The sequence below is a fragment of the Equus caballus genome, chromosome 5 (assembly GCF_041296265.1).
Source record: "Equus caballus isolate H_3958 breed thoroughbred chromosome 5, TB-T2T, whole genome shotgun sequence".
Lineage (NCBI taxonomy): Eukaryota > Metazoa > Chordata > Mammalia > Perissodactyla > Equidae > Equus > Equus caballus.
The window spans coordinates 65,418,053-65,445,585 of NC_091688.1; the positions used below are offsets into that span (position 1 = coordinate 65,418,053).

General features: G+C 37.4%; 1 protein-coding gene across 4 annotated transcripts in view; it reads left to right on the top strand.

Moving 5' to 3' along the window:
* Positions 1-27,533, top strand: part of VAV3 (vav guanine nucleotide exchange factor 3) — a 353,022-nt gene that overhangs the window by 294,179 nt on the left and 31,310 nt on the right. For all 4 annotated transcript variants that reach the window (XM_070267249.1, XM_023641523.2, XM_070267250.1 and 1 more), the window contains 3 exons: positions 2,529-2,665; positions 20,052-20,117; positions 22,657-22,691. In XM_070267249.1, the coding sequence (XP_070123350.1) occupies positions 2,529-2,665; positions 20,052-20,117; positions 22,657-22,691 (238 nt within the window). The remainder of the gene's footprint in view (positions 1-2,528; positions 2,666-20,051; positions 20,118-22,656; positions 22,692-27,533) is intronic.

Below are 27,533 nucleotides of genomic sequence, written 5' to 3' on the forward strand. Positions count from 1 at the left end.
ATGTGTCATGGACATTCTAGTCCATCAAAAAAGATCAATCAGGCAGCATTGCTCTGTCCCTGGCATTCCACAGCTTCTTTATGTAGCCTGGGCTTTCTATATTTTAATCCCTAATCTATATTTGCTTGGTGAAATGTCATCAAACTTAATTTTTTTCTCTATATATTCTGTGCATTTTCATTCATTTCTTCTTGAGAACAACTGGCTTGGGGATGTCAGCAATAAGAGAACTGCCATTTCCACCGTTTGTCACCTGGCACTGCTTCTTTTTGTCCTTGTGGGTCCTGGCCACAGAGACAGCTGCAGAGAAGGCCAGGACCTTTCTGAGCTCTCAACTGGCACCAGTATTCAAGGCCACGTCAGCTATTGCAGGTTTAAAAACTCTTCTTTCTTGCCTTCAGCCTGTATGTAAAAATTGACATAAAAACAAAATTATCAAGGGAGCCTGCTGAATGAAACACTTTTCTTGCTCTGGAAATGCTCAGTAAAACTAAGGCTAACTATAACGCTGGCCCCCAAACATGGAATAACTGTCATGCGAACCAGACTCTGTTAAAACTTCTACTTGAGACTGCATCCTCTTTCATATATGAACTTCTAAATCAGTTGTTGTGTGCATGGGGTATTTAGGTTTCATTTTAAATTAACGACAGCAACTTAATAGAAAGTGTAAAATAAGCTCTTTCTGTACTCAGGGCAGCCAGCCCTGTGGTCTAGTGGTTGAGATTCAGTGCTCTCACCGCCTAAGCCCAGGTTTGTTTCCTAGTCAGGGAACCACACCACCCATCTGTTGGTTGTCATATTGTGGCGGCTGCGTGTTGCTGTGATGCTGAAAAGTGTGCCACCAGTATTTCACCCAGAGTGGACAGGTTGCAGCGGAGCTTCCAAACTGAGATAGACTAGGAAGAAGGACCTGGCCACCACTTCCTAAAACAATTGGCCATGAAAACCCTGTGAATAGCAGTAGAGCATTGTCTGATACAGCGCTGGAGGGTGAGAAGATGCTGCAAAAAGACCCACTGGGTTCCGCTCTGCTGTCCACTGTCATTGCGAGTTGGAATTGACTTGAGGGCACTGCCAACAACAATACTCAAGGCATTTATAGTGTGTTGAGAGCAAGTCTGATAAACACTTTACTAAGAAGAGTTCTCTTGTGTAGTGTTGTTTTTGGGAAAGACAGTAAAGTCTGCTGTTTGTGTAAGGGCGCCACTTTATAACATCTGGTAGGGAAACGCTCCATGAAAGATGCAGGATGAAAGTCATCCCTCCAGGGGTTCTGTGGCACAAGAACTTAAGCCAAGGGGAGATGTAGCAACTCTTAACATGCCTCAGCAGTTAGAGCAGCTAAATTAGGGTGAAGGGCTCAGTGTTTTTCAGCCCTTCTGTCTTCTGATTGACTGGATTCATTTAAAAGGTGGTGATTAAAACTTTTCAGTTGTTTAATTTATAGTCACACTTGTTTTCTCCCCTCTGGGGTGGTTATTGAAAAAGGATTTTGAGGACTTTATTAAACTGTTTGCTGAAGCATTTTCTGTAGATATTGAGGTCTTTTCTAGGTAACTTGGACATGTAGAATTGAATGAGAGTCATTCATCCTTCTCTATTTAGTGCAGCATTTCCAGCTAGTTACAGCTTTACCATGGTCAATCATTAGAATAAAAAATTGTGAAGTGTAGTAAGCAATGACTTAAGTCCCATGTGCAACAAATAGCGTGTTTATGGGCGATCTCTCTCCTAGGAGGGAACAGTTTCACCTCTAAATGAAAAGGTGACTGAGGTTGTCCATTTGTGACTAGTATTGGTGCAATTAGGCCTGTGTACAATTGAAGCTGCTGTTCTCATAAATGAAATATTGAACTGAGGCCTTCATTGCACATTCCAAGAAATACAAAGAAATGGGATGAATCTGTATGTCAAGTATTGTTGATGCTATTGGCTTAGACATGTTCCCTTTATTAGGTCTGTTTTGCAAGCCTAAATTTCAGCCTGAAGAATTTCTCCATATAAATGTCTTAAGTATTGCAGTGGCACATCCATCACCTTTTTGCTTTTGAATTACAAAGATAACCTTAAGATATGAGCCTTATACTGGGCAATGTGATACATACACAGAAAGGGTGAGCCTCCTTAGTGATGAAATCAGCCAATGCCCGAGAGGAAAGTAATAGGCAGAAAGGATAGAGTTGATGAAAAAATTGATTCTTTTCCATTAAACCGTACGTGATGTGTTTTTTATGAAGCTGGCATCAGCTGAAAGAGAAATATTTTTTCAACTAAAAAGAGATTGATGATGAGGGAGAGGAAAAGTATGTAAGGGATCAGGGGATAAATATCTGTCTTATTCCGTTACCATCTCAAATAATGAGAAAATTGAAAAGGATTCCATTGTAGTTACTTCTAATATTTACTTGGACTTGGTTCTATTAAAACTTTTTAATGTTAATAATGGCTTTTTTTTTTTCTTGAAAGTACATTTAGACTTCACGCATCATTTTCTCAATTCTAAAAGTTGTGTTGCTTATTTTCAGGTTTACCAAAGATGCAGGTCATTAAGAACTATACTGGAACACCACCCCCAGCTCTTCATGAAGGACCCCCATTACACATCCAGGCAGGCGATACAGTTGAACTGCTAAGAGGAGATGCACACAGTCTGTTTTGGCAGGTACTATCCAAATTACAGATTTTAGACTTAATGGGTGATTTATTACCACTTAAAGAATAAAGCTCTTGTCTTTAGAAACTGATTGCATACTTTCAGCTTCAGAAATTTTACATGATGTGGGGAAAAAATATTTTTTATTAACCGTCCTCATATTTACCAACACCAAAGTAGCAATGAGTGTTAGAACACTAAAGAAAAATAGTATTAGCACTGTGAATTATAATTACCATTTTTATTAAAAGTTCATACTTTGCCAGAGCATTTTTTCCAAACTTAGGACCTATGGGTAAGAACTAATTTGCATGGTTTTAATATATTAACAGTTCAGTTCAGGAGAATACCTAATTAGCTTACCAGTGCCATTTCTGGCCATATTTGATTTGTGCCTACCCACAGTATTACCTGAAGTTCTTGGGGGTGCTCTGGGCATAATTCATGAACATGTGAAATGTGAAAAGTAAGCCAGCATGTTGATGTCTGCTGGTGATGAAATCTTGCTTGTCCAGTAAGCCTCTATTCAGGGATTTTGTTTACTGTGGTAAATATGCTATAGTGTTAAAATTTGGTAAAGCTGGATGGTAGAACATTGCTGTTAATAAATTATTCTGTTTTCATGTGTATGTTAGAAATATTTCCAAGCAAAGTTAAAGAGTTTGTTAAAAATCTGTTGTGCGTTGAGGGGAAACGGGGGCAGGATTAACAGAAAGACTAGCACATGAGTTTGGTTGAGGTAAAGAGAGAGCAGAGAAGGACTGTTGGGTAATAATCCATTGTGCACATATGTAAATGATAGCTATTTTGTTTGCTTAAAACTGTTTTTTTATCTGTCATCTTGTTACAGAATGCCCCTAGATTGACCATATATCTCCAACCACATTTCAATTGCTATAGCCAATGACTTTTCTAAAGCTCCACCATTCTTCCTAAGTATCCTACTCCTCTCATACCTCATCCTTCCCAAAAAAGGAAGAGAATGACATATTCTACTAACTCTTCAGTCCACTCCTGCATCTGCCAACTCATCCACAAAACATACCTGCATTTGTATCCGAGATTCCTCACATTCAAGACTTATCTTTATTCTTGGATTTTCCATCAGCTGGCTCTTGACTCCTATATTTCCACCTTCATTCTCTCCACTGGCTCCTTTTCTACAGCATGTAAATATGTTCCAGTAGAGAATTCTAGGTTGGTGGGTTTTTTCTCTCAACACTTTCAATATTTCATTTCACTCTCTTCTTGCTTATGTAGTTTCTGAAGAGAAGTCAGAAGTAATTCTATCTTTTCCTCTATAGATAAAGTGCTTTTTCCTCTGGCTTCTTTTGGGACTTTTTCTTTATTTTTGATTTTTCTGTAGTTTCAAAATGAGAAGCCTAAGTGTAGTGAGTTTTTTTGGCATTTACCCTGCTCATTGTTCTTTCTGGATCTTGGGTTTGGTGTCTGACATTAATTTGGGCAGATTGCCGTCATTGTTTCAAATATTTCTTCTTTTCTTTCCTCTCTTCTTCTTCTTGGTATGCCCATTACATGCACATTACACCTTTTGGAGTTGTCCCACAGATCTTCAATATTCTCTTCTGTTTTTTCATGTCTTTTTTCTCTTTGTTTTTCAGTCTGGCAGTTACTGTTGAGATGATCTCAAGCTCAGAGATTCTTTTCTCAGCCATATCCCAGTCTACTAATAAGCCCATAAGAGGCATTCTTCGTTTCTGTTACAGTGTTTTCTGTTTCTAGCATTTGGTTTTGGTTCTTTCTTAGTAATGTAAAGGACTACAGTTGTGATGAGATGTGAAGGAACGGGAGGCTTCTATGGTCCTGTAATTAGGTCTCGGTCTTTTTAATGAGCCTATACTCAGTCTTTTTAATGAGCCTATACTTCTGGACGGTGAACTTCACAAGTGTTTCTCTGTTTTTTTTCTCCCCCTAAGGTGGAACAGGATGGCTAGAGTGGGCTGGAGTTGAGTATTTCGGTTCCCCAGGTCAGTTAGGCTCTGATAATACCCCAGCAGGTCAGGCTCAGGTTAACTAGTTTCCCTAAGGATAAGCCTTGTGAGAAGAGCAGAGTGCCTTTTCCCCTCCCTCTGCTGGAAGCCCCAGGGGATTTTTCTCCCTGTTTACCATGGGAATCTGGTTGAGCTCCTGAGGGTAAAGCTCACAATACTGTGGGGTTTCCCCTGTGACTGGCTTCCCCTGGAGTTTTTAACTCTCAGGGTTGTCGGCACTGAGCCTCCAGCAATTTGTCAATTACAGTTGAGGTTTTCCTACCCCAGCGCTGGCGCTGGATCCTACAGCAGTTTCTGCTGGTCAGTCTCTGCCCTGGTAAACTGTGACTCCCTATATTCACCTGTCTGTCTCTCTAATCTTAGGGGCTGAGGTTTGTCCTGTGCCCTCCCCTCTTTTATGGATCCAAGGAGAGTTGTTGATTTTTTCAGTCTGTTCAGCTTTTTACTTGTTAAGACAGAGTGACACCCGTCAAGCTCCTTACATGCGGAAGTAGAAGCCCCAGTGCTCTTTTTACTAAGTTCTATTCCCTCCTCTTCTTTTCAGACAATAAGACATTATTATTTTTCATTTTCTCTCAGCAGCATGGGAGCATGAAGCTTTTCTGGTATGATGCTATAATGGCTTGGGAAACTCTCAGGAGAATTGTGGGAGAAATGAGAACCTTTGGATAATGAAATGTATGTGTATGTCTGTTGAGGGGAAGATATGTGATAGGAACAAGTAAGGCTAATGCTAGAACAGAGAAAAACAATTAGCACATTTATTTCAGATCAGTAAGTATGTATTGAGTGTCAGACTCATTACTCAGACACTGCCCACACTTCAATTACCAACTGCAACCATTGGTTTGACATTAGGTCTCCTGTCTTTAGAAGAACCATTTGTGCTTGCTGGCAGCTAACAGCATGATTAGATTTTCAGAGATATGTTAATCTAATATTTCTAATATCTAATATCTAAAGATCTAATATCATCTAATATTTCTGACACGGATGTAGCATGAGTCAGAATGTCTTATGGGTACCCCTAAGCCAGTCAAAGGATTTCAAGCCTTACTGGAAGGAGCAGTGACACTGTTAGAAAACCTGGACTCAAGTCATACATCCATAGCCAAAGAGCTGTAAGGTTTGGGTCAAGTTACTTCATTACTATGTGGCTCAGCTTCTGCATTTGTTACATAAGAGGGGCTGGACCAGAGCAATGCCCACGACTCTGATGGAATCATCTGGGGACTTTGCAATCATGTCACCACACAACCCCACTTTCAGAGATTAGGATACAGTTTGTCTGGGTTGAGCCCAGGCTTGAATAGTTTGTGTAGAACCCTAGATAAATTTAATGTAAGCCATTGACTAGATGACCCAATTGGTAAGATTCCATGATAGTTATGACATTAGTCCCAGCTCACGATTTGGTCATTGATAGCAAACCAACTTATTAAGCACAGCTGTAAAATATGGGGTTACAATGAACTCACTACTATGGCTCTGAAAGTTACCAAATGAAGGGCACATTTTCATAGTATTAGCATACAATTAAAATATACCTGCCACAAACTTTACACTGAACTTGGTGTGATTGGTTTCTCCAATTCCAAAGGTACTTCAGATTTTACAGTGTTCCCAGACTGTCACAATAAAATCAGCTCTTGTTTTACACTGTGTATGTGGACGGTACATGGAGGAAACTGGCCTGAATGTGTACTTACTCAACGGCGTGATTTAGCATGATATGTTTTAAAAATTTCTGAACAAAAATCTTTCCTCCTTGGTGGGTCTAAATGTGTAAAGAATGTTGCTGATTTGATCCTTTGAAGTTGTGGGAGTCTGTAGGTGTGTTTGCAGTGGATCCATGTATATTAATTTGCTGGTTTTTATGTTTAGGGAAGAGTGCTTTATGGTTTGTATTCTAAAAGATGTGACTCCTGCACTGGGGATTTTTTTTTTTTAATTGCTTCTGAGAAGATAATTTTTAAGCACCTCTTTTTGTTCCCTAACCAACTGTCTCATTTGAGATTGCACATAATTAGCACAAGAGAAGCAAGAATTTTTCTTTCCTGTGCTAGAATTTAGGAAATTGTAGCTCATTTTGCTGAGTGTTAGTTACTGACTGCCGTCTGCTAGCAGCGTCACCTTAAATAGATTACCTGCTCCGGGGGCATCAGTTTTATCATCTGTAAAATGCATACAGAATAAAATAAATAATATATGAAAGAGTTCTAGCACAGTGCTCATTAAACAGTAGCCCCTATTCGTCCATCCATGTGTCCATCCACCCATCCATCCAAATACTAATGAAGTGCCAACTATGTGTCTGACTCTGTGTTTCCTACCGGGAGGACCACAAAAAGGACAACTGGTTTCTAACCTTGTGGCCTTAATGATCTACGGAGTGATGAAAGCTCAGGATAGGTGATGCAGCTGGTTTCCACTTTGAGTTTTTTATTAAGGGTTTTTATAAATCATATTGTTAGAAATATATCTAGAGTGAAACCTGTGGATAAAGATCTGGAGTAGTTATTGGGATGGTACAGTGGCTTTGCATTTGAATTTCAAAAATGTCTTTTGTACCAGTTAAGAGTCTGGCTTATTTGGAAATGTTCAAGAAATTATTCTTTCTAAACCAAATTGTTTTCTCCTCTGTTTTTTCAAGTGAGCCACTTCACTCATTAGTGTAGAAAGTCGGGTTGTATTGTAGACTGTCATGTTTTCTACATACTCTATGTCCAGAGAATACAAATTATCCTCCGCTATCTATCAGGAACTTTCTTTCTTTGAGTAGCTATCAGTCTAGTCTGTATTATTATTATAACAACAGTCATTTCTAATGCTATTGAAGTGGGTGGGCTATCTGCATTTTCATTATATCTTCTTTCAAACAATGAGTTGCCAACTGAGCTGTAAAAATGTTCTCTGTTCAATCTTCACATTGAACGGATTCATTTTGGCAGCTTTTTCTTTTCTTTGTTGTCTTCTTTTTCCTTTCTTTTTCCTTGAAAGTTCTATAAAATTGTCTTCAAGTGAAATGAATATAAATGAATATAAACTAGGAAATTGGCCATTTAGGATCCATTTCCTAGTGCAGGTGTAAGCCTAACAACATATTAAACGATTCTGAACATGTCATTGGACTGATGATAAACCTGTTGATTTTAGTTGTTGCAATATATGCTAATAGTGACTAAGGAGAACATCCTTCATATTAGAAACGTTATTTTCCCAGAAAAGATACAGATTATACTTATCAGAGAGGAAGAAAGGGCAAGAGAGAGAAACAGGCAAATGTAAAATCATGCCATGCCATCTGTGGTTGCTAATACAGAGCTTTATATGTATTTTCTTCTTAGAATAAAGCTTACGAAGCAATGAAGATCCTGTGTCCTATATCATGGGGTTTTATTTGCTCCATTGTCATTTATGAATATCCAAATGTTCCACAGGGAGAATTTTGTAAGCTAAGTGGAATCAAACGGCAATTATAAGCAGTAGAACTGTAATCAGTGTGCCAAAAATATATATTTTTATCCACAATGAAAGTTAAATAACCTAGAAAATAGTTGTGATACTTCACACTTACAGATCATGCATCTACATGATCTTTATTCTAAGGAGGGAAAATGTTTTTACACTCATTCTGATTAATTCACAGAAATCTCCATAAAGAGGGTAAATTTTATGGTTTTAAAGGGCCAAATTTATCATCCATCTATAGAATGGCATTTGCAGAATTAGAATTAGACTGTCTTCCAGACTTCTGGTCTCCTGGTTTAGTTCTGTGTGTTAGACCATCCTACCTTTGTTTTAGGAGAGTCATTTATAATTTTTAACACTTCTAAGAAAAACACATTTTTAAAGGCAACTTAGATCTTTTTTGGTAGAACAATCAGGAAACAAAACATTGTTTTATGTAGAAGATTTTGTTTTTAAGTTTTTTTAACTCTGCCTCAAAGGAAAAAATTAAAAGCCAGAAAATAAGTTGACCTTAGAAAACTTGGGAGATTCTCAGGAGGAAAGAAGCATTCCTACTCACGTGGCTTCCTGAGGAAGGGAGTCTGGGGGAGGGGTGGCTCTTGACTTGGTCATGAGCTACAAAGTGTTAAATTCCCCTTTACCACCATCTTAACCCTCAAACATAACAGTCGCCAGTGCAGCAAGTTGGCCTTTGTCTTAGTTTACCTTGTCAAGAATTTTTACTTCCCACATACCTGCTATATTTAGTGTTCAAACAAACAACAATCCAGGTGATTGCTTTTTACAGATGTGTTTTCCTCATTTCAATGTGGAAAAAAATGAAGGGTTCAATTGAGGGGGACCTTTTTCATAGGGGACCTGTTTTCTCAAAACTTCAGTCATTGATATATATTTTACCTTCTGCCTGAATTTTCCCTTTTACTCCCAATTTCTTAGCTAAATCCTTCTTTACCATCAAGGCACAATTCTGGGACCACTTTCTCGAAGGTCTTCTCTGAACCAAAGGGCTTCTATCATAGCACTCATTGTACTGTATCCTAATGGTCTATTCATCCTTCTCCCTGCCTGGTTAGAGCGCTCCAGAAAGCTAAGATCCATAGCTTTCATCTCTTTGTCTCTGATGCCTAGAATAAAATAAGCATTCATTCTGTGGGTCTAGAATGAATAACTCTGTTCAGAGCTGCTGTTTCCATAATATGTTATTTACAAGTTTTCAGATTCATTGTTTATTAACTCAAATTACACTTTATGATGTTATTTGAAAGACCATTAAAATATTCATTCATCTTGTCAGATTTAAATTTATCTTGTTCTCTTGTAATGGTCTTAAAGCTCTTTAGCCTTCTATCCTCAAATTCCTTATCTATAAAATGGGGATTTTAATACTTAAATGACTCACAAGGGTGTTATAAGAATCATTGCAAGTAAACTTGAAAGAAAATTGAAAAGAAGAAAAAGTACATTTCTGTATAATGGATAATGATTTTGAAAGATATGCTTCATTTTTGAGAAGTGGGAAAATGATCATCAGTTTGGTTTTTAAAGTTTTTTAAAAATTTTATCTTCCTCGTATTTAATACGAAGAGGCCCACCAACATATATGGGCTCGTAGAAGACCACTCTGCCGTCCCAATTCCTGTACCAATTCTTGAAATTTCCTAATCAGATATTAAACATTTTACTTCATAATTAGACATAAAAGCACAAATGATAAGTTCTGAAGGGAATAGTTGATGTAAATAAACAGGGTAAAGTCCAGAGCCCTCTCCTCAGAGCAGGTTTGGATGAGGAAGACGTAAGATACGTCAAGGAGGGTGAAGGAGAGTGGGAAGGAAACAGAAAGAGAGCCAGGGTTTACAGAAAACAAACTTTGCGGAGGGAATGGTTTGCTGCTTGTGGACTCAACTGTGGAAACTATTGACCTTTTGTGTGAGAGCCTTAGGGGATCTGCCCTATAACACAGGACCTGATGCAGAAACCCTCTGAGGACCCAGGAAGGGAGGTCCTGTGGAGTGGAGTTAATAGTCTTTCCTCCCAACAGCCTCCCTGCAACTTTTGTAACCAAATCACTTCGAAGTATTCTTTTCCTTTGCCCTAGATAAAGGTGAGACTTTTCCAATACTTTCTAGACCACACAAGAATATTAGCTACAAGAGAATTTTCTAAAACTATATATTTTTTTCTCCTGATCTAAAATTCAAGTGTCAGGCTGATCATAGAGGCAAATAAGAACACTGAAGACATATTTTAAGGAAAATCAGATCTCCTTTGTTAAGAAAACTGACTCCTGACACCAAAAGACTCATAGCTTTGGCATTATGAACCAGCAAGTACACATCTCTGGGAAGTATGTTTTCCCCAGTTCAGATTCCTACCCCAGGGCCTTTCTTTGTGAAATCTCGAACTTGGTTTTTATCATGGCAATGATACCTTTTTAGGCAGTGCTGGAGCGAGTGTAGTTTTAAGGTGTTCCTCAGTTGACCTTGGCTTTGCATCTAAACTGCCTTTCACCGCTTGCCCATCCCTTCTATAAAATCAGAAGATGCCAAGGCAGAATTGAAATTGTGGATGTGGGGATAAAAAGCTATATGAAAAGGGTAGAGGCTTATTTGGTATTAGTATGTTCTGTAATCATGAGATCTTTGTTTTGACAGGTGTTTACCTCAAAATATTGAGTTAAATCAGGGTCCCTAATTACAGGAAAGGAGAAAAAGGCAGAGCGTGACTGTAATAGAACAAGGGAGGCCCGGGAGAGATGATTATAGAAGATAATAGACATTAGTAAAGGCCTGTAAGAAACATTTTCCCTGGGTGATTGCCAACTGGCTTTGATTGAATAGATCATAAACTGAGTTTGCAGGAATGTTTCCAAGTGTACAGACTGTATTATGGGAATTGGCAAACCTCCTGACAAAGTGGGTGAGGTCCTAATTGTTAACTCTCAAGATGGGTGTTTTTGGTTAACAGTTCTTACTGTTACTTTGTCCTGTGTTTAGTACAGGGCAAAATGTAGGTTATAATGTACCTAGGTGAGGACACTGCTGTCTAAGTAGAAATTCAGACAGTGAAGTATTACCTCTTCTTTTCCCAATAGAGACTAATATTATTAAGGAGAAAGTTCTGAGGACTTCTGTTGTGGTCCTTTTTCTTCCATTATTTTACCACCACATAAGCTATGTTCTGCCATAATTACTAAGTTTGTGTCAATCACAGAATACCTTCAGTGGGCCATCAATCTGCGGTTGCATCTGATATGACTATTGATTTGATACAGGTGATTTCAATAGAGTGTGCACATGCACATGCCCTTGAGGCTTTAGGCCAAATAATTTATCAAATTATGACATATATTAAATTTTAATTATTCATGGTAATCTGAATTCCTAAAGAATGAATGAATGAATGTAACTGCTAACAAATCAATCTTGTGTACCTTGGAAAATAGAGGACTTCACACTGAGTTACAATGTAAGTAATTAGGGACCTGAAATGTCCTTATCTTCTATAAATAAGCGCAACCAGATTAAATTACTGATACATAGCACCGCTAATTAAGAATTTGTGGATCAAATAACTTCTTGGTAACAGTAACTAACTGGAGAACTGTAGGGACTTGGGGAAAATGCTAGTTTAAGCAAAGGACTTTGGTGGTAAAGGGGACCTCAGAAATCCTAGGGTCAAACTCTGTCATTTCGCAGATGAGGATATTGAAGCCAAGAAAGATAAAATGGCTTAGTGGAGATCAGAAGGCTAGGAATAGAACTCCAGGCTCCAACTCTCTATCCACATCAAATTATTACCTCATAGGTTTGTTTGTGATCCAAAATTCTGTAAAAATCTATAAAAATAACCAAAGCAAAAGCTAATTAAGGAAATGATGTTATCTGAATGAGATCCTTGAAGATAGTGGCCATGTTTATGAATTTTTAATCCTCTAGTACATAGCATAGTGCCTTGTGAATATTAGGAAGTCAGTATACTTTTCATTAAACCACTAGTTCTGTTCTTAGTAGAAAAATAAATTCTTTAAAAATGCCTACTGCTGCCATGTACATTTAATGTATATGGTGCTATTTTCAGAATATTCCCTTGGTGATTACTTACGATTAAAATTACTAAAGATAAGAAAACACTGATTAGTTATATGCGAGGATTAAAAAAACAAAAACAAATTTCTGTACTTTGGACTTTTGTTAAGCCTGGTTTATTTTCAGGGTTATATGCCCTCTTCCCAAATCAGATTTCTTCCAAGATGTGCTAGAACATTCTTCTTCTGTCCAGATTTTATGTTGAGTAACCACTTGGGATTTGGGGTACCTACATGCACATTGGTTTTTGCTTGCTGATTTTTTTTCCTTTCGTCAAAGGTAGTCTCTTGTTTACTTCACCAGAAAAACCCAGTTATAAGATTTTGATTCGATATTGCATCATGTACAATATCTCACCCAGTGAGACTGTGGAGAAAAAGCCTCAAGGCACCCATAACTAGAGTTCCTTTCCCTGCTGGAGGAATCCAGGAACCTCACAGAATACATTTTTTGGATAACAAGAAAAATGTTCTGCAAAGTCTCATTCTGCTTTTATATTCATCTCACATCCAATAAGTGTAGAAATACAGCTTTTGGCTTTATAGTAGGTTTTTCTTAGTGTACATTTCACAACTTTTAATTTTTTTTAGAGTTTTTGACACTTCCGTCTGCCAAAATTTCAGAGATGTAGTAAACACAAACAATTTTCTGTGCATTGGAAAAACCATCAAATATAATCGAGGTCTTTGTCATACATTTTGATGACTTGATTCAATTATAAACCCTTACAAATTGTAGATAAATTTAATTTCAAGGAGCCTAGACTAAGATGTAGCTTTTTTAGAGTTATTCAGAATTCTAAGCCTATGACAGCCACTTAACTACAAATGAACTATGCCAGGAATATTAGTTTCATACACTCTTTTGAAAAATCTCATGAGTGTTTACTGTTTATACATTGGACAAAAGTTAAAGATCCTGTACTCTTAAGAAATGATAAAAGCACGTGCTTATGGTTTTGTTCTTGTGTGTGTGTGTGTGTGTGCATGAATATTTTGGAATCCATTGTAATGACCGACCATTTGGTGCAACCATATGCCATTATACTTGGCAAATTTTCAAGGTCTTCACTGGTGGAAAAATGCATATCTTACTCATCATATAAGAAGAAATTAACAATGAAAGAATGTGTGTACTTGCAAGAAAGCATTAGGACATTTGAGAAAAGGAATGGACTATCTTGAATGTAGTATTTTCTGTTCCAGTGAAAGTTATATGAGAGTTTGTATTACTTGTGGCTTAACAAACTTGCCTAAATATAAGGAGGATGGTGGGATTATACATAGGACTAGGCATTTCTATTTTAATAACACATGAATAGGTCAACTAAAGAAAAAAAATTTAGAAGTGAAAAGATGGATTGAGAATAATCAAAAAGCAATATTGTGGAGAAAATAGAAAATTAGGTATTTTTAGCATTTAGCAAGTGCTTTCACACATGTTAATTCTTTGATCTTTGTAACACCCTGGTGATGCATGTGTGGCAGATCTTGTCACCATCCTTGTTTTACCATTGAGACTTGCCTAAGCTTGCAGTTTTTTATAGCAGAGCTGGGAATAGAATGAGCTCTTCTGATGCCACATCCCCTGTGTATGGTACTCCTTTTCTATGTTTTTCAAGAACTAGCACTGATATATATCTAATTGATGACAATGGTTACAATATGGCTGCTGCTATGATCACAGATCACTCCTTACCAATTTCAGAAAGTCTTTGTTCTAGTTTTCTCTCCTTTTCTAGTCCTTTGATTCCATTGCATGTACTCACAAAGCCTGTCAGAATAATTCCAAAGACAGTGCTTGCTAAAAGCTATCTATCTACCTATCTATCCATCCATTCAGTTAGTAAACTAATTTTTATTGGCCTATATTCCCATAATTCATGCCCACCCTGTATGTCATCTTCCCCACACACTCAGACTGTATTTCTGACAGTGAGAGAGTGACTGGGCAAGATGACAGTTGCTCTGGCCATTACCCATATGTGATAAATTGCTTAGTAATCTCCACAGCACCATCATGCATACATTCAGAGTGTTTAGGGCATTGTAACTTGGGAGAATTTCCAATCTTTCATAAATAACCATTAATCTGTCCCTTTTACATTCAGCTTTCCACATCTGTTTCAAATTGTTCAGTGCTATTCCAGGAGTGCATTAAAGCTCCAATCCAGGTGGCATTAAGGGGATAAATGAGCCACAGGGAAAAGATGCTCTGTATTTTTCTTAAAGCAATTCTTTCCCTTTTTACAAAGTTAGGAGTCAAGCAATTTCTGATTAAGATTTTTGGAGGATATTCTGTCATTTAAGCCATCCTTGTCTATGGGTTTAAAAATGCAATTTTAGCTCTACCATCCTAGCATACGTTAATGTTTTTCTCTATACAAGTAGATTGTAAATATCATTTCTACCAGCAAATTTAAAGTAGTTTTAATTCATTATGATTCACTGTGGATTCTTTTTGAAGAAAAATGAAAAATAGTTAAAACCGAAGATCGTTTAGAAATAAATGTGTCTGAGTATGCATTAATACTTGAGATGTTCAGGAAGTTCACAGAAAGTTGTCAATTTTAGTTTGATATGTTTTTCTACAGGAAGAAATTTGCTTTTCAGGAAAAAAGGCATTATTATTGTATGAATTATAATTTAACGTTATTATGCTTTGTGTCTGCTTCAATTTATTTAATGAAAATTATAAAGGTTCATCTTTTCTTACCATATGCAGCCCGTAACTTGTTTTTGCAGGTACTTTCCAAAGAAAGTATTTTCATGAGAATGACCCAACCTGTACTGTTAGATTTACAAAAGTCCCATCACATAATAGAGAGAATGCCCTGCGGAATAAATGCCTATAAAGATAGCACTGTGTGGTACACTGGATGACACATAACTATGCAAGAGGAATGTTTTCAGGTTAACCTTGAAGATATTAAGGGGCTCACAAGAACAAATATCAGATAGGAGGATAACTAAAAGAAGATTCCCTATCTTTGGCATTTATAATAGGCATAAAAGAAATGACAAGTTGATTATCTGACCCAGAATAAAAATGCCCACACAGGGATGTAAAGGAGAAGGAAATTCAGCTACATGTCTCATCAAGGTTAGTAAAAATCTCATAGATTAATCATCACATAAAGTACACTAAATCATTGGCTTTGAAAATGGTTTATTTCATAGCTACAGTCTGCAGTTCCATCCATGCGTAGGGGATTGACAGCTGCTCCACCCATTAGTATTAATGAATTATCAATGTACATCCCACACACATCCACCAGGGAACCAGAGACACCCCTCCTACACACTACTTTGGTTTTGAATCTTCCAAATGTTGTAGGATGGCTATTCCTTTAATAAGTGGAAAATCATTGACTACAGCACGTATTATCTCCCATAGCTAAAACTGACATCTCATAGGAATTAGTGAGGAAATGTAACTTTATTCATCAATTAAGATATGTTAAATTTTCTCTCACCTCTTTGTCATCTAAGGAATGCTGTGACCTTTGAGGAAATTTCACCTGCTCTGCTGGGGCATTTCATTAAGGAAAACACAAGTTAGAATGACCTTGGGAGTCTGCTTATTGAAAATTGCCCCCTCCTGAGAGACCTCTGCTAGTGTTCTTGAAATGTGGAGAGAGAGAACAAAGTGGTTTTGATACAGTGACCATGTGTCCTGGTTTACCCAGAATAGTCCCAATTTACACCTTTGGTCCTGGCGTAGTTATTAATCATTGCCCCCTCACTCTCAAAAGATCTTGGTTAGGACAGATCACTCTAGTTTTAGAACATTTCTTAAAAAACCATGGCCCCTTCCTCTACAGTCTAAGACAGTTTCAGATTCCATTCATGCCTTTCAGGTGGAACCCTTGGTTCTGCAAAGAAAGACACAAAAAAATGATGGATCAGTGCATACAGCTTTAGGAATGATAAAATTCATTAAAGTGTTTCCTACTCTTTCATTCTTTGTGCCTTATCACCTTTCTCTCTGTTTTGTGCATTACATTCTTCAGCACACACTCCTTATATAAAATATCAGGGATTGGTCAAACAGTGTCACTATAAGAATATTTTCATATAGAAATAGGCTGCGTAAAGCTTCTCAGTCCATTTGTGTAAAAACAAAACGTGGTATATTTTATTGTTTTCAATGAAGGGGAATTTAAGGTCGCACTACTCATTGACATGGGACTATCAGATTGAGAAATACCTCAAATTACAAACGTTTATTAAGTGCTTACTATGTGTCTGGCATTCTGTTATAAAAAATGATGAAGACTGGGGCCGGCCCGGTGGTGCAGCGGTTAAGTTCACACGTTCCGCTTCTCGGCGGCCCGGGGTTCGCTGGTTCGGATCCCGGGTGCGGACATGGCACTGCTTGGCAGCCATGCTGTGGTAGGCGTCCCACGTATAAACTAGAGGAAGATGGGCACGGATGTTAGCTCAGAGCCAGGCTTCCTCAGCAAAAAGAGGAGGACTGGCAGTAGTTAGCTGAGGGCTAATCTTCCTAAGGAAAAAAAAAAAAAAATGATGAAGACTTTGTCCTGGATTTCAAAGAACTCACAGTCTAGTAATGGAGGACATCATGTAAAGTAATAATTATACGTGGCATGTGTGTTTCTAAAAGCACGTGAAGCTGCGATGGGAGAAAAGGGTGAGATTAAATCTGGATCTGCAGATTGAGGAAGGTTTTATAGACGAGATGACAGAGGAGGTAATGTGTGAGCCAAGTTTAGGCGGAGGAATAGAGTGAAAGTATCAGTCTATATGAGGGGCCCTGTGTCAATTTCGTTCTGAGGAAATAGGTGGTATTACATTGGCCAATATGCACTGTCACAAAAATATCACTGCTGCTTCTGAACTCTGCATTCCATAGATTAAGACCTTTTGTTCTTTTTCTGATGAAGAATGGAATTGACAGTTCACTATTCTTATAATAGCCACAATGTTCCCATTTGTTGATATGTCTTCAAATAGAGTTTTGAAAGACCATTTTAAAGCTCTCTTAGACCTTTCCCCTGTAAAACAGACTTGTTCCCTTTCCTGCACTCTCAGAGGTCTTACTTTAGTTTTTTAAAACAATCAGCCTTATCCTTTTCTCTTCTGAGCCCCTGTTAGTGTATGGTTCCCACCAACACACCCTTGTATTTTTTGCTCAGGTGGCATTACAGTGCATTTGTATATAAAGGTCTGGCTAGTCATATTGTCCCCAAATATCATACTTACTTACTTATATCTCAGTGTCATGCTTAAATGAAGGAATGAAAGAAACACTTCATTCCAACCTCATAGTCACTGAGCTGTCATCACTCTCTAGTCTCTGATTCTCCTCCCTCTTGGTGGTTCCTTCCTGACTTCTAGTTACACTAATTTCTGTAAGTCCTATCTTCCATCTTCTTCTCTCTTCATTTGCTTCTTCCATGACAGTCTTGCTCCTATGATTCCAAATTTCCCCTCTGTTTGATTGTCATCTAAATCTGTGTTGTCTGTTTGAATGGATTATATATTTGCCTCCACACTTGAGTTTTCTCCCAGTCTAATTCCCATAGTCTTCTCTTCCCATATCTAAGCCACAGGCAAGTCACAAACACTGTAGTTAAATAATGTCCCTAGCACCTGTTCCCTCCTCCGGTCCCTCTTCCTTTACTGTGATACCTTCCTTACCATGATCTCTAGTAGTATTCTCACCTACAAAGTCATGTCCATCTTTAAGCCAGTTTGCACATGGTTCCCAAGTTAATTGTTCTAAAATACATAACCCCTTTACTGAAACCCCATCACCAATGATAAATTCAGATATCATAGTCAAACTGATCCTTGCCACCTTTTGACTTTATTTCCCATTGCCCTCCTTTATGAGTCTTGTGCTTGTAGAGAGAGGCAGTGCAGAGGTCTGAAGTTAGAATATCCAAATTTGAATTCTGGTTCTGTCACTTGCTGGCTCTGTGATCATGGGCAAATCATTTAACTTCTGTGTCTCATTTTCCTCACCTATAAAATGGGGATAGTAATTGGACCTCTTACAAAGCATCGTTGTAAGGGCTAAATGAAATACTCAGAGCAGTGTCTAGCATGCAGTCAGGGTTCAATAAGTATTAGCCATTATTAGACTCCACTGAAAGGGAACTATTTGCATTTCGTATGCACATCCTGTAATTTCCTACCCCTAGTGCCTTTCTCATGCTCTATTTTGTTTTCAGAATGTCTTCCTCCATTTCCATCTCTATTTATTTAAACTCTGCACAGTTTGCACTCAAGTGCTCCCTCTTCCATGTAGCTTTCAGGCAAAGCCCCAAATATTCAACCCATCTTTCTAATTCTCATAGCCTCTCCTCTGTACCTCTCTAACATTAGTTAGCCCTTTCTACCTTGTAGAAATCAACACATAATTAATTATGTTTAGACATACCTTTGCTCTGAAAATATGGGGGCAAACAGGAGCCATTTTATGAATGTTTGCATTTTCCTCAGTATCCACCCGAATTAATATTAGAATCTGTATTTGTTGAATAAATGAATGAATATTCCACTTGTTCACTTACTTTTCCCCTGATAAGTGCAATGCAGTTTTAGAACCTTGCCAAAGTGAATATCTTCTCTTTGCTTGGTTATCTAATTGATCTCCCTCTCTGTCCTAACCCCCTCCCCTTTCCTTTTCCCCCCATTTTCCTACCTCGGACCCTTCTCTCGTTTCTACTCCACTTCCCCTCTTGCTTTTCCATGTCCCTCTCCCCTCCTCCCTTTTTTCTTCTTCTTCCTCCTCATCCTTTTCTTTAATTCTGGATTTCTACTTCTTAAAATTTTCTCTATAAACTCATAGCCAAGCCCTTAGGCACAAAGGGATACTGCTTCAAGAGGGAGATGTTTTCTGATCATTTTTTGTTGCTTTTCTTCGTCAAAAATAATAGAGCATGTAACATCCCATCATAGTGCTGTTTACTCATCTGAGGTACTAAGACGGAAGCAATGGTTAAATAGCAAATAAAAGTAAGCCCAGTTTCTGGACGAGGAGAAGTAACCTCACAAGAACTTTCTCATTGCATGTTCTGTTTTTGCAGTATATTTTGAGTATGGTTTGTCTTTCTGGACTGGGAAACAATTGTAGGGTTAGTGTCATGAGATTTTTTTTTTAAAGAGAAATTTGACCAAGGGTCTCCAAGAACAAATTCTTAAGTGTTTTTTGGCCATTTTGTGCTTAGGTGTTCCTTAGTCTGTTAATTTCTTTACTCTTTTCTCATTTACAATGCCGTTTTGCGTTATAATCCTTTCCTCCAGCATCTTAACAGTCCTCTTCCCTTAATCAGTATCCGGTTCCTTTCTCCTAAATCTGAAAGCCATCTACAACATCTTATCATACTCTGTTTTCCATTTCCACGTCTTGGAATGTCTCTTGTCTTGTTGGAAGAATGTTCTCATGAGTTCTGTTAGAGATGCGAATAGCAACCATTTAAATTAAATTCCTGATTAATTATGAGCCTGCACAGAACCAATGTGATCTACTTGTATTGATAAATATAAGATTGAAAGAATGTGCTGTTGATTGAGGAATGTAAAGTTAGCAAAATTGAGTGGTAGATTAGAAAGTCAAACTTGAGTTTTTATTTTATTACCATGATCTGAAACCACATGTAAAGTTTAACAATTTTAACACCTCTCTGCGTACGCTTCCCTTCCTGAGCCATACCAAGTTAATGCTTAGGACTGGATACCACATGTAAGTCAGTCTGAGAATCCTGAGTAAAACACCATGTGCACAACATTATGGGATTGTCGTTTGTGGTAAATTTGTTCTCAACATTGGCATTTTTTCCTTTTTCTAATTTAGGGTAGAAATTTAGCATCTGGAGAGGTTGGATTTTTTCCAAGTGATGCTGTCAAGCCTTCCCCATGTGTAAGTATGAGTCTTTTATTTCTTTCTCATTTTGTTTTGTTTTTATTCTGCAATTAATTGTGCAAGAGTGTACAAAGGATATGGGTCTGGTTGCTCATTAATTTTATTATTTTCTGAAGGGATCATATTACTTCATATTTGAGTGTTATGGCCTTTATTACTAAAATTCCAAAATCATTGTGATTCTATTGTTAGACATTTTTTTTCCCTTTTCCTGAGGAAGATTTGCCCTGAGCTAACATCTGTTGCCAGTCTTTCTCTTTTTTTTGCTTGAGGAAGATTAGCCCTCAGCTAACATCTGTGCCAGTCCTCCTCTATTTTTTTATTTGTGGGTCGCCACTGCAGCATGGCTGATGAGTGGTGTAGGTCCGCACCTGGATCTGAACCCGTGAACTTGGTCTGCCAAATCAGAGTGTGCCAAATTTAACCACTATGCCATGGGGCTAGCCCCAGAAAATATGTTTAAATGTTAAAGAAGTACATGCAAGAGGCAAATTTGACTTAGTAGAATTTACAAAATTAAATTGTCTGCAAGATTTTAGAAGGAATAAACCAAAGGTACGGATTAGATGCATTGTACAAATTTTGCTTTTCCCACTGAGATGAGAATGATAGGGTCTAATCTATTCCCAGTCACTTTTGGTTACAAAGAGATATTAGACTTCAACTAGTGTGTTTGAAAGCATGCAAGTTTATAAATTTCTCAATCAAATTTGTAAATACATTTTTTCTGTGCTTCAGTTTGTCATTACTATTTATTTAATGTTGTAATGATATTTTCGGAAAACATAAAATATATTAGGTAGATACAAGGAGAGTGAATGAATATTTACTCAAATGTTCTTATGGATGAATATAACATAAAATGTACTCTTTGGTGCTTTATGAAATTTATACATTTCTGTTTAGGGGGACATTATTTTATAATCATAATTTGGTGTTTAGGGTAGACTTTCCTACAAAACTAAGTTCTTAACTCCAAGTCAAGGAAATTTCTTTATTAATATAATGGAGTTGATAGTTTGAAAAAAACCCTCCTTAAACTATCTTGTTGCTATATTCCATCCATACTTGATTTCAGAATGTGGTCTGTAGAATAATTAACTCTACTCATTCAAGCTTAATTAATTTCAAAAGCAAAGAGAATCAAAAAGCACTTGCTTTTCTGTTGGTTCTGTGATCTGATGTCAAGTATTTTTTATCTTATAATCTTGAAAAATTATCAAATCTTGATATCACTGTTATTTAATTAGACAACCAAAAATGATTGTTTAGCTACTTTTCTATGATTTGTATGAACAAGATTCAGGCTTCCTATGCCTAAAGCAGTGATATTTATATGTAGGCAGGTGGCAGGAGATTTTTGCTGAGGAAGACTAGCCCTGAGCCAACATCTGTTGCCACTCTTCCTCTTTTTTTCTTGAGGAAGATTAGCCCTGAGCTAACATCTGTGCCAGTCTTCCTCTATTTTATATTTGGGTCACTGCCACAGCATGGCTGTCAAGTGATGTAGGTCTGTGCCCAGGATCTGAACCTGAGAACCCAGGCTGCTGAAGCAGAGCCCACCAAACTTAACCACTAGGCCATGGGGCTGGGTCCAGAATTTTTTTATATGTAACTCTTAATCTGGAAGGTCAAAATAGTATTAGCCTATTATGAAAACTGACATAGCTGGAGACATATTCACATTAACTAGACCTCTGTTACAAATGAGGGGAACAGTATTTTTAATCACCCAATACAAAAAAGCCCAGGAATACCTTGGAATGTATACATCAAAGATACAGATGATTCATGAAAAATTTCTGAACACAAGACAAACTATCTGTACTCCCAGTCTTTTCTTAGGAATTTATAACCTTGGTCCCCCTTTACATAGTATATATTTTGTTATTTTATGAGTATTAGTATACCTTCTTTGGCTTTGTTCATTTTCTAATTGCAATCAGCAACTAGAAGTTTTCTTTCTTTATTTGTGTAGAAAATGCAATGTTTTTCTCTTTTGCAAAGCTCCATAGGAGAAAAGGGAAAAATGAATATCTCCCATGACTTTTTCTTGAATAAAAAAGGTTTTCTAGTTGGTAGACTTCAAAATCAGAGTTTAGAATTTATATTACAAAATAAGAGCCTGTATCCAGTATATGTGTTTATTTTGCCTGTATTCCCACGGTCTCAGTAAAGCAGAGTGCTGTTTGGTTTTCCTAACATTTTCATTTTAATTTTCTATGATAGGATTAAACTGCCTTGATAAAAAAAATACCAAAAGTTTGCAATTCATATTTTTTCTGCTATGTCTACTCTCGGAGGTACAGTGGCAGTAAAATGAATGAAAGAAAGAATGAATTAAAGTGAAATGAATTATTTTGTACTAATCTGAGATATACTATGATTCTCTCTGCATAAAATTGCCAATAGATAGTTGCAGGACTGTGCTAGTTAGGGTTTTATAGAGCTGAGTCAGCTGAACTGAATTAATGATTGGTTACTAAAAGCTTCCCTTAAGTAAACTTAATCTATTTTTGCCTTTTTTATATCCTAGGTGCCCAAACCAGTAGATTATTCTTGCCAACCGTGGTAAGTATTAAAAATGTTTATGTAGCTAAGTTGAAATACCATACCCTTAGCTTGAGGACGCCTTAAATGTGGGGGTAGTAAACCACATTCCATTTCCGTTTGTCCTGGATAAAGGTGTTTTCAGAGGCAACAAAAGAGCATAATGAATGTATGTTGCTGACCTTTCCATATCTTTATCAGAGAGTGTCGTGTGTGTGTGCACGCACATCATGCATGTTCACTTGACCGTAAGTTCAAGGTTTATAACAGCCACAGAAAGGAATGGGACGCAGGCACATTTATATCTCATATTTTAGAAAAGTAGATTGCATGAAATGGAGGAAAAAAAATGTATGATTCCATTGTCTGAATCTAAAAATTAGCCCAGAAAGGATAGTAGATGCTAAAAATGCAATTTACAACATGTAATATGGCAGGAGCAAGATATATCCACATCTAAAATTCATATGGAGCTCACTTACCACTTGCATTTTCTAGCATTATCTTTAATAGAAACAAGGAAGCAAAGTGGATATTGGTTATTATTTTTTAGACATGATGAATTTAAGGGGACAGTGGTATCTTTAACAGGACAAAATCTATTTAGGATCCAGAATAGTTTTGATAATCATATGATAATTAATAGATACTGAGTACTTCTCATGTGTTTAGTATTTTCCACATTCTATTTCATTTTGTTTTTCCAACATTTCTATAAGGAAGGTTGTGGGACCAACCCTGTGGCTAGTGGTAAGTTTGCCATGCTCTGCTTTGGCAGCCTGGGTTCGGTTCCCAGGTGTGGATCTACACCACTCCTTGGTGGCCATGCTGTGGCAGTTACCCACAAACAAAATAGAGGAAGATTGGCACAGATGTTAGCTCGGAGCGAGTCTTCCTAAGCAACAAAAAAAAAATGTGTTATTATTTGTTTAGATGAGGAAACAAAGGTTAAGACCGTGCAACCAAAAAGTGGTAGAGCCAGAATTCCAAGTTATGCCATCTATACATTGCCGTACTGCCAGTGAAAGTACAAAACATGGGCATATTTACTCATTTATATTTGTTTCTCTAAATTTTATGTTTGGCTGCTCTCAAAATGACTGCATCTATTTTCCCTTTCTTGGTATTGAAGTATATGCATACAAATTAGATATCAGAATATGTATATAAATGAGATATTCTGAAAGAATATAGTACTAGTTCAGTTTGCAAGTATAGGTAACACATAGGTTGTCTGATATTTTTTAAATATCCTGATTATTTTCTGATATATAACCAAAGCATGGAAAATGCCAGGTTACTGAAGGAACGCATTGTCCAAACTATGGGATTCTTCTCCTCCTCAGCCCCCTTGCCCTCCCTCAGCAGTCACGTCTGCCCTCTGCAGTCACTGTCTGCTGTCTCGCATCCCTCCCTGGGCTTCAGCACTGAGCTTGCTGAAGAAATTGTGGCAGATTTGTAATAGAATCTTTGCCTGGTTTAGGACAAATCTGAAATCTTAGTTTCAATGGAATTAAAAATCATAATCCTGACAGGAATTAAATTTTGAGACTAGAGCTAATAGCGTGCATAATCAAACTGCAAAACATCAAGAACTGGGAAAATCATGAGTATGATGATTAGCTTCCTTTTCTTTTCTTTTACCATTTTTCATGTAACTAGGCATAATAGTTATAAGGGTAATGATTTTAGAGATAAATGCTAATGCCACAAACGACATGGATTTTATGAAATAAACTGGTAAGGTACCTGGGAACCATTCAGGGCACTGGAGATTAGCTTTTAAATTCTTCGTTTTAAAATGCACCCTTGCCAATATGTAAAATTCTATTGAAAACATGAATGGTTAGAGTAGTATTGTTCCTAATGATAAAAAATCAAGATGTTCTGATGAGGGAAAAACCTTAAAAATAGGAAGAAATAAAGATATTTCATAGCAGAATTTTAAAATTACTTTTTTTTCCTTGAGCAACTTGGACAATTTATTCACACTAAGCAGGCAGTTTCATGTGAATTGCCTTCTGCTAGGGAACAAAGTGATCACCTATACCAGAAGACAGAACCTTCACTTTTAGAAATACTAAACTGTTTAGAGAAAATTATGCCAAATGATGACTTGCTTCCCAAGTCATCGAGAAGTTGAATATCACCAACTGTATTGTCCTTTCATTATTTCCACATTTAAAAACAAGTTCTCATTATATAAACTTTGTCTCTTATACAGACTATGAAATATAACAAAAAATCATGATGACTGTCTTCAACAATCTATATGTTGGGGTGTCAGGAAGGCAGGGATGAGGCATAGGGCTGAAAACTGAGGAACTATCTGAAAATCTGTATGAAGAACATGAGACGGATGCTGAGGTCCCTCCCGCATCCTCCAAGCAGTCAGGCAACTTACCTTTTCCTACCTTAGGAGGAGACACTGGAGTTAGTAGGTATATTATGTGGGAAATTTGAGCCATATAGGGCCTGGACTTGGAAAGACCTCACCCAGAAGAGATTAGGGGAGATGCCCCACTGAACACAGAGAAGTCAAATTAAGAAAAGTCCATGTATCGAATGACACTGATCTCCAGTTCCTTTGTATAGCTGAATTCCAGTACTGTGACAGCTAGGTCTCATACATACAGACTACTGTATCCTTGCATCTAGACAGGAATTTGGACCATTTTCTCTAAAGAAACCGAATAGACTCAGAGTAAAAAAGCTAAAATCCTAACATTTGGGTGTTATCCAACCCCACCATCAGGTTCTTGCTAAATGATCAGGTTTCTACCCACGGGCCTACTTTGGTGCCCACACACCAAAGATTCCAGTCAGTTCTTGGATGCCTCCCTCTTAAATATGAACAGACAACAAAGAGTAACCAGACATTTGAGAAAAGCCTTGAACTAGAGAACAAATAAAATAAATGGGAAAAATAAACTTGAAGAAAATAACAGACATTAAAACGAGCAAAAGAAAGATTTTTTTTTTTTTTAAAGATTTTATTTTTTCCTTTTTCTCCCCAAAGCCCCCCGGTACATAGTTGTGTATTCTTCGTTGTGGGTTCTTCTAGTTGTGGCATGTGGGACGCTGCCTCAGCGTGGTCTGGTGAGCAGTGCTATGTCCGCGCCCAGGATTCGAACTAACGAAACACTGGGCCGCCTGCAGCGGAGCGCGTGAACTTAACCACTCGGCCATGGGGCCAGCCCCAAAAGAAAGGTTTTTTTTGTAAGCCTTTAGTTTTTATTCTCAAAATTAAGAGATGATAATGCATCCATGGAAGTGAGCTGGATGTTTTATTAAAGGATGATCAGAAAACAAGAGAGAGCTCTTCTAGATTAAGTATTGAATAGAGGAGTTAGAAAATAAAATGGAGCAAATCTTCCAGAAAATCAAAGAGATAGATAAAACAGGGGAAAAGATAGGGAAATTAGACAGTCAACCCAAGAAGTACAGCATTCAACTAGTAGGAACTCTGGAAAGAGAAAAACTGAGAGCAGCAATTATCAAAAGAATAATACAGACATTTCTTAGAACTGAAGGATATATGGCTCTGAAGCAGAGATGATACTGAGAGCCCAGGACATTAATGAACTAAAAAGTATAGCACATAACCAAAAGGCACTTTATCATGAAATTTTGCAATATAGGGAATACAGAAAGAATCTGAAAGTTTCTAGGGCGAAAAAACAAAAGTAGACTACATACAAAGAATCAGAAATCAAAATGGCCTTGAATTGGAAGTTAGAAGACAATGGAGCAATGACAAAGTGTGAGAGGCAAAATAATTTCTCACCTAGAATTATATACCCACCCAAGTTCTGAATTATGTATTATTAAGTAAAAAAATATTTTCATAGACGTGAGGCCTTCCAGGTATTATATCCCACGTATCCATTTGTAGAAAGCTGAAGGATGAGCTAGTAAATCAAGAAAGAGGGAGAGACAGAATCCAGGAACTGGGAGCAAAGGGACGTCCCTAGACTACAGTAATTCAGCAGGCTTAGAGAGCAAGGAGGATTGATTGTACCAAGAAGGTGGAGGGCTCAGGAGAAATACATGTCTCCACAGAAAAAAATGAACAGGTACAGTTCCTGGTGTTGAAAAATGTATTACTGAGGGGTTTATAGTTCTCTTGGAGAATTTGGAAAGAATTTGTGATAGAGACAAAGAAGCTTAAGCAAACAAGAACTTGAGGAGTTGTTTTTTGTATGTCAAGTTTTCTTTGAATGTGACAACATGACAAAACTGGGCCAGACAATGGCTTGCTTTGTAGAGGTTACAGAAAGAAGAGCGAGGAGCAGCACTATAGAGGAATGTGCGTAAGTGAGGAAAAATGATTTTCCTCCCTGACATCTAAAATTGATAAATTAAGTAATTGTACGTTAATCATGTTATTTAGAAATATGCAAGTAGAAATAAGAAAAAAATAGATAAAATACTTGAAATGGGACTTGGGGTAGAAGATGGGGTAACGCTGCTTTTTTGTTATAATTATTATAGTACAAGTTGACTTTTTAAAACTATGTTTGTATGTTACTTTGATAAAATTCATATACTACATGCTAATTGTGATAAGTTCCATGAAGAAAAATAGGGATACTGTAATGACAGTAGTGGAGTAGAGAGTGCGAGACTCAGGACGACATTCTTTAGAGGGGATGATCAGAGGAGGCCTCTCTCTAAAGCTGAGTAAAGACAAGGAATGTGTGTTGATGGAGGGTGAGTGTTTTCCAAACAAGCACTCAGTCTATGAAAAGACTTTAAGATCAAAAGAAGCTTGGTGAGTTCCTGGACCTGACGAAGTCTAGAGACTAGTGCAAAAGGGGGTTGTAAGAGAGAAGATTGAAGAGGAAGTTGTGAGTCAGATCA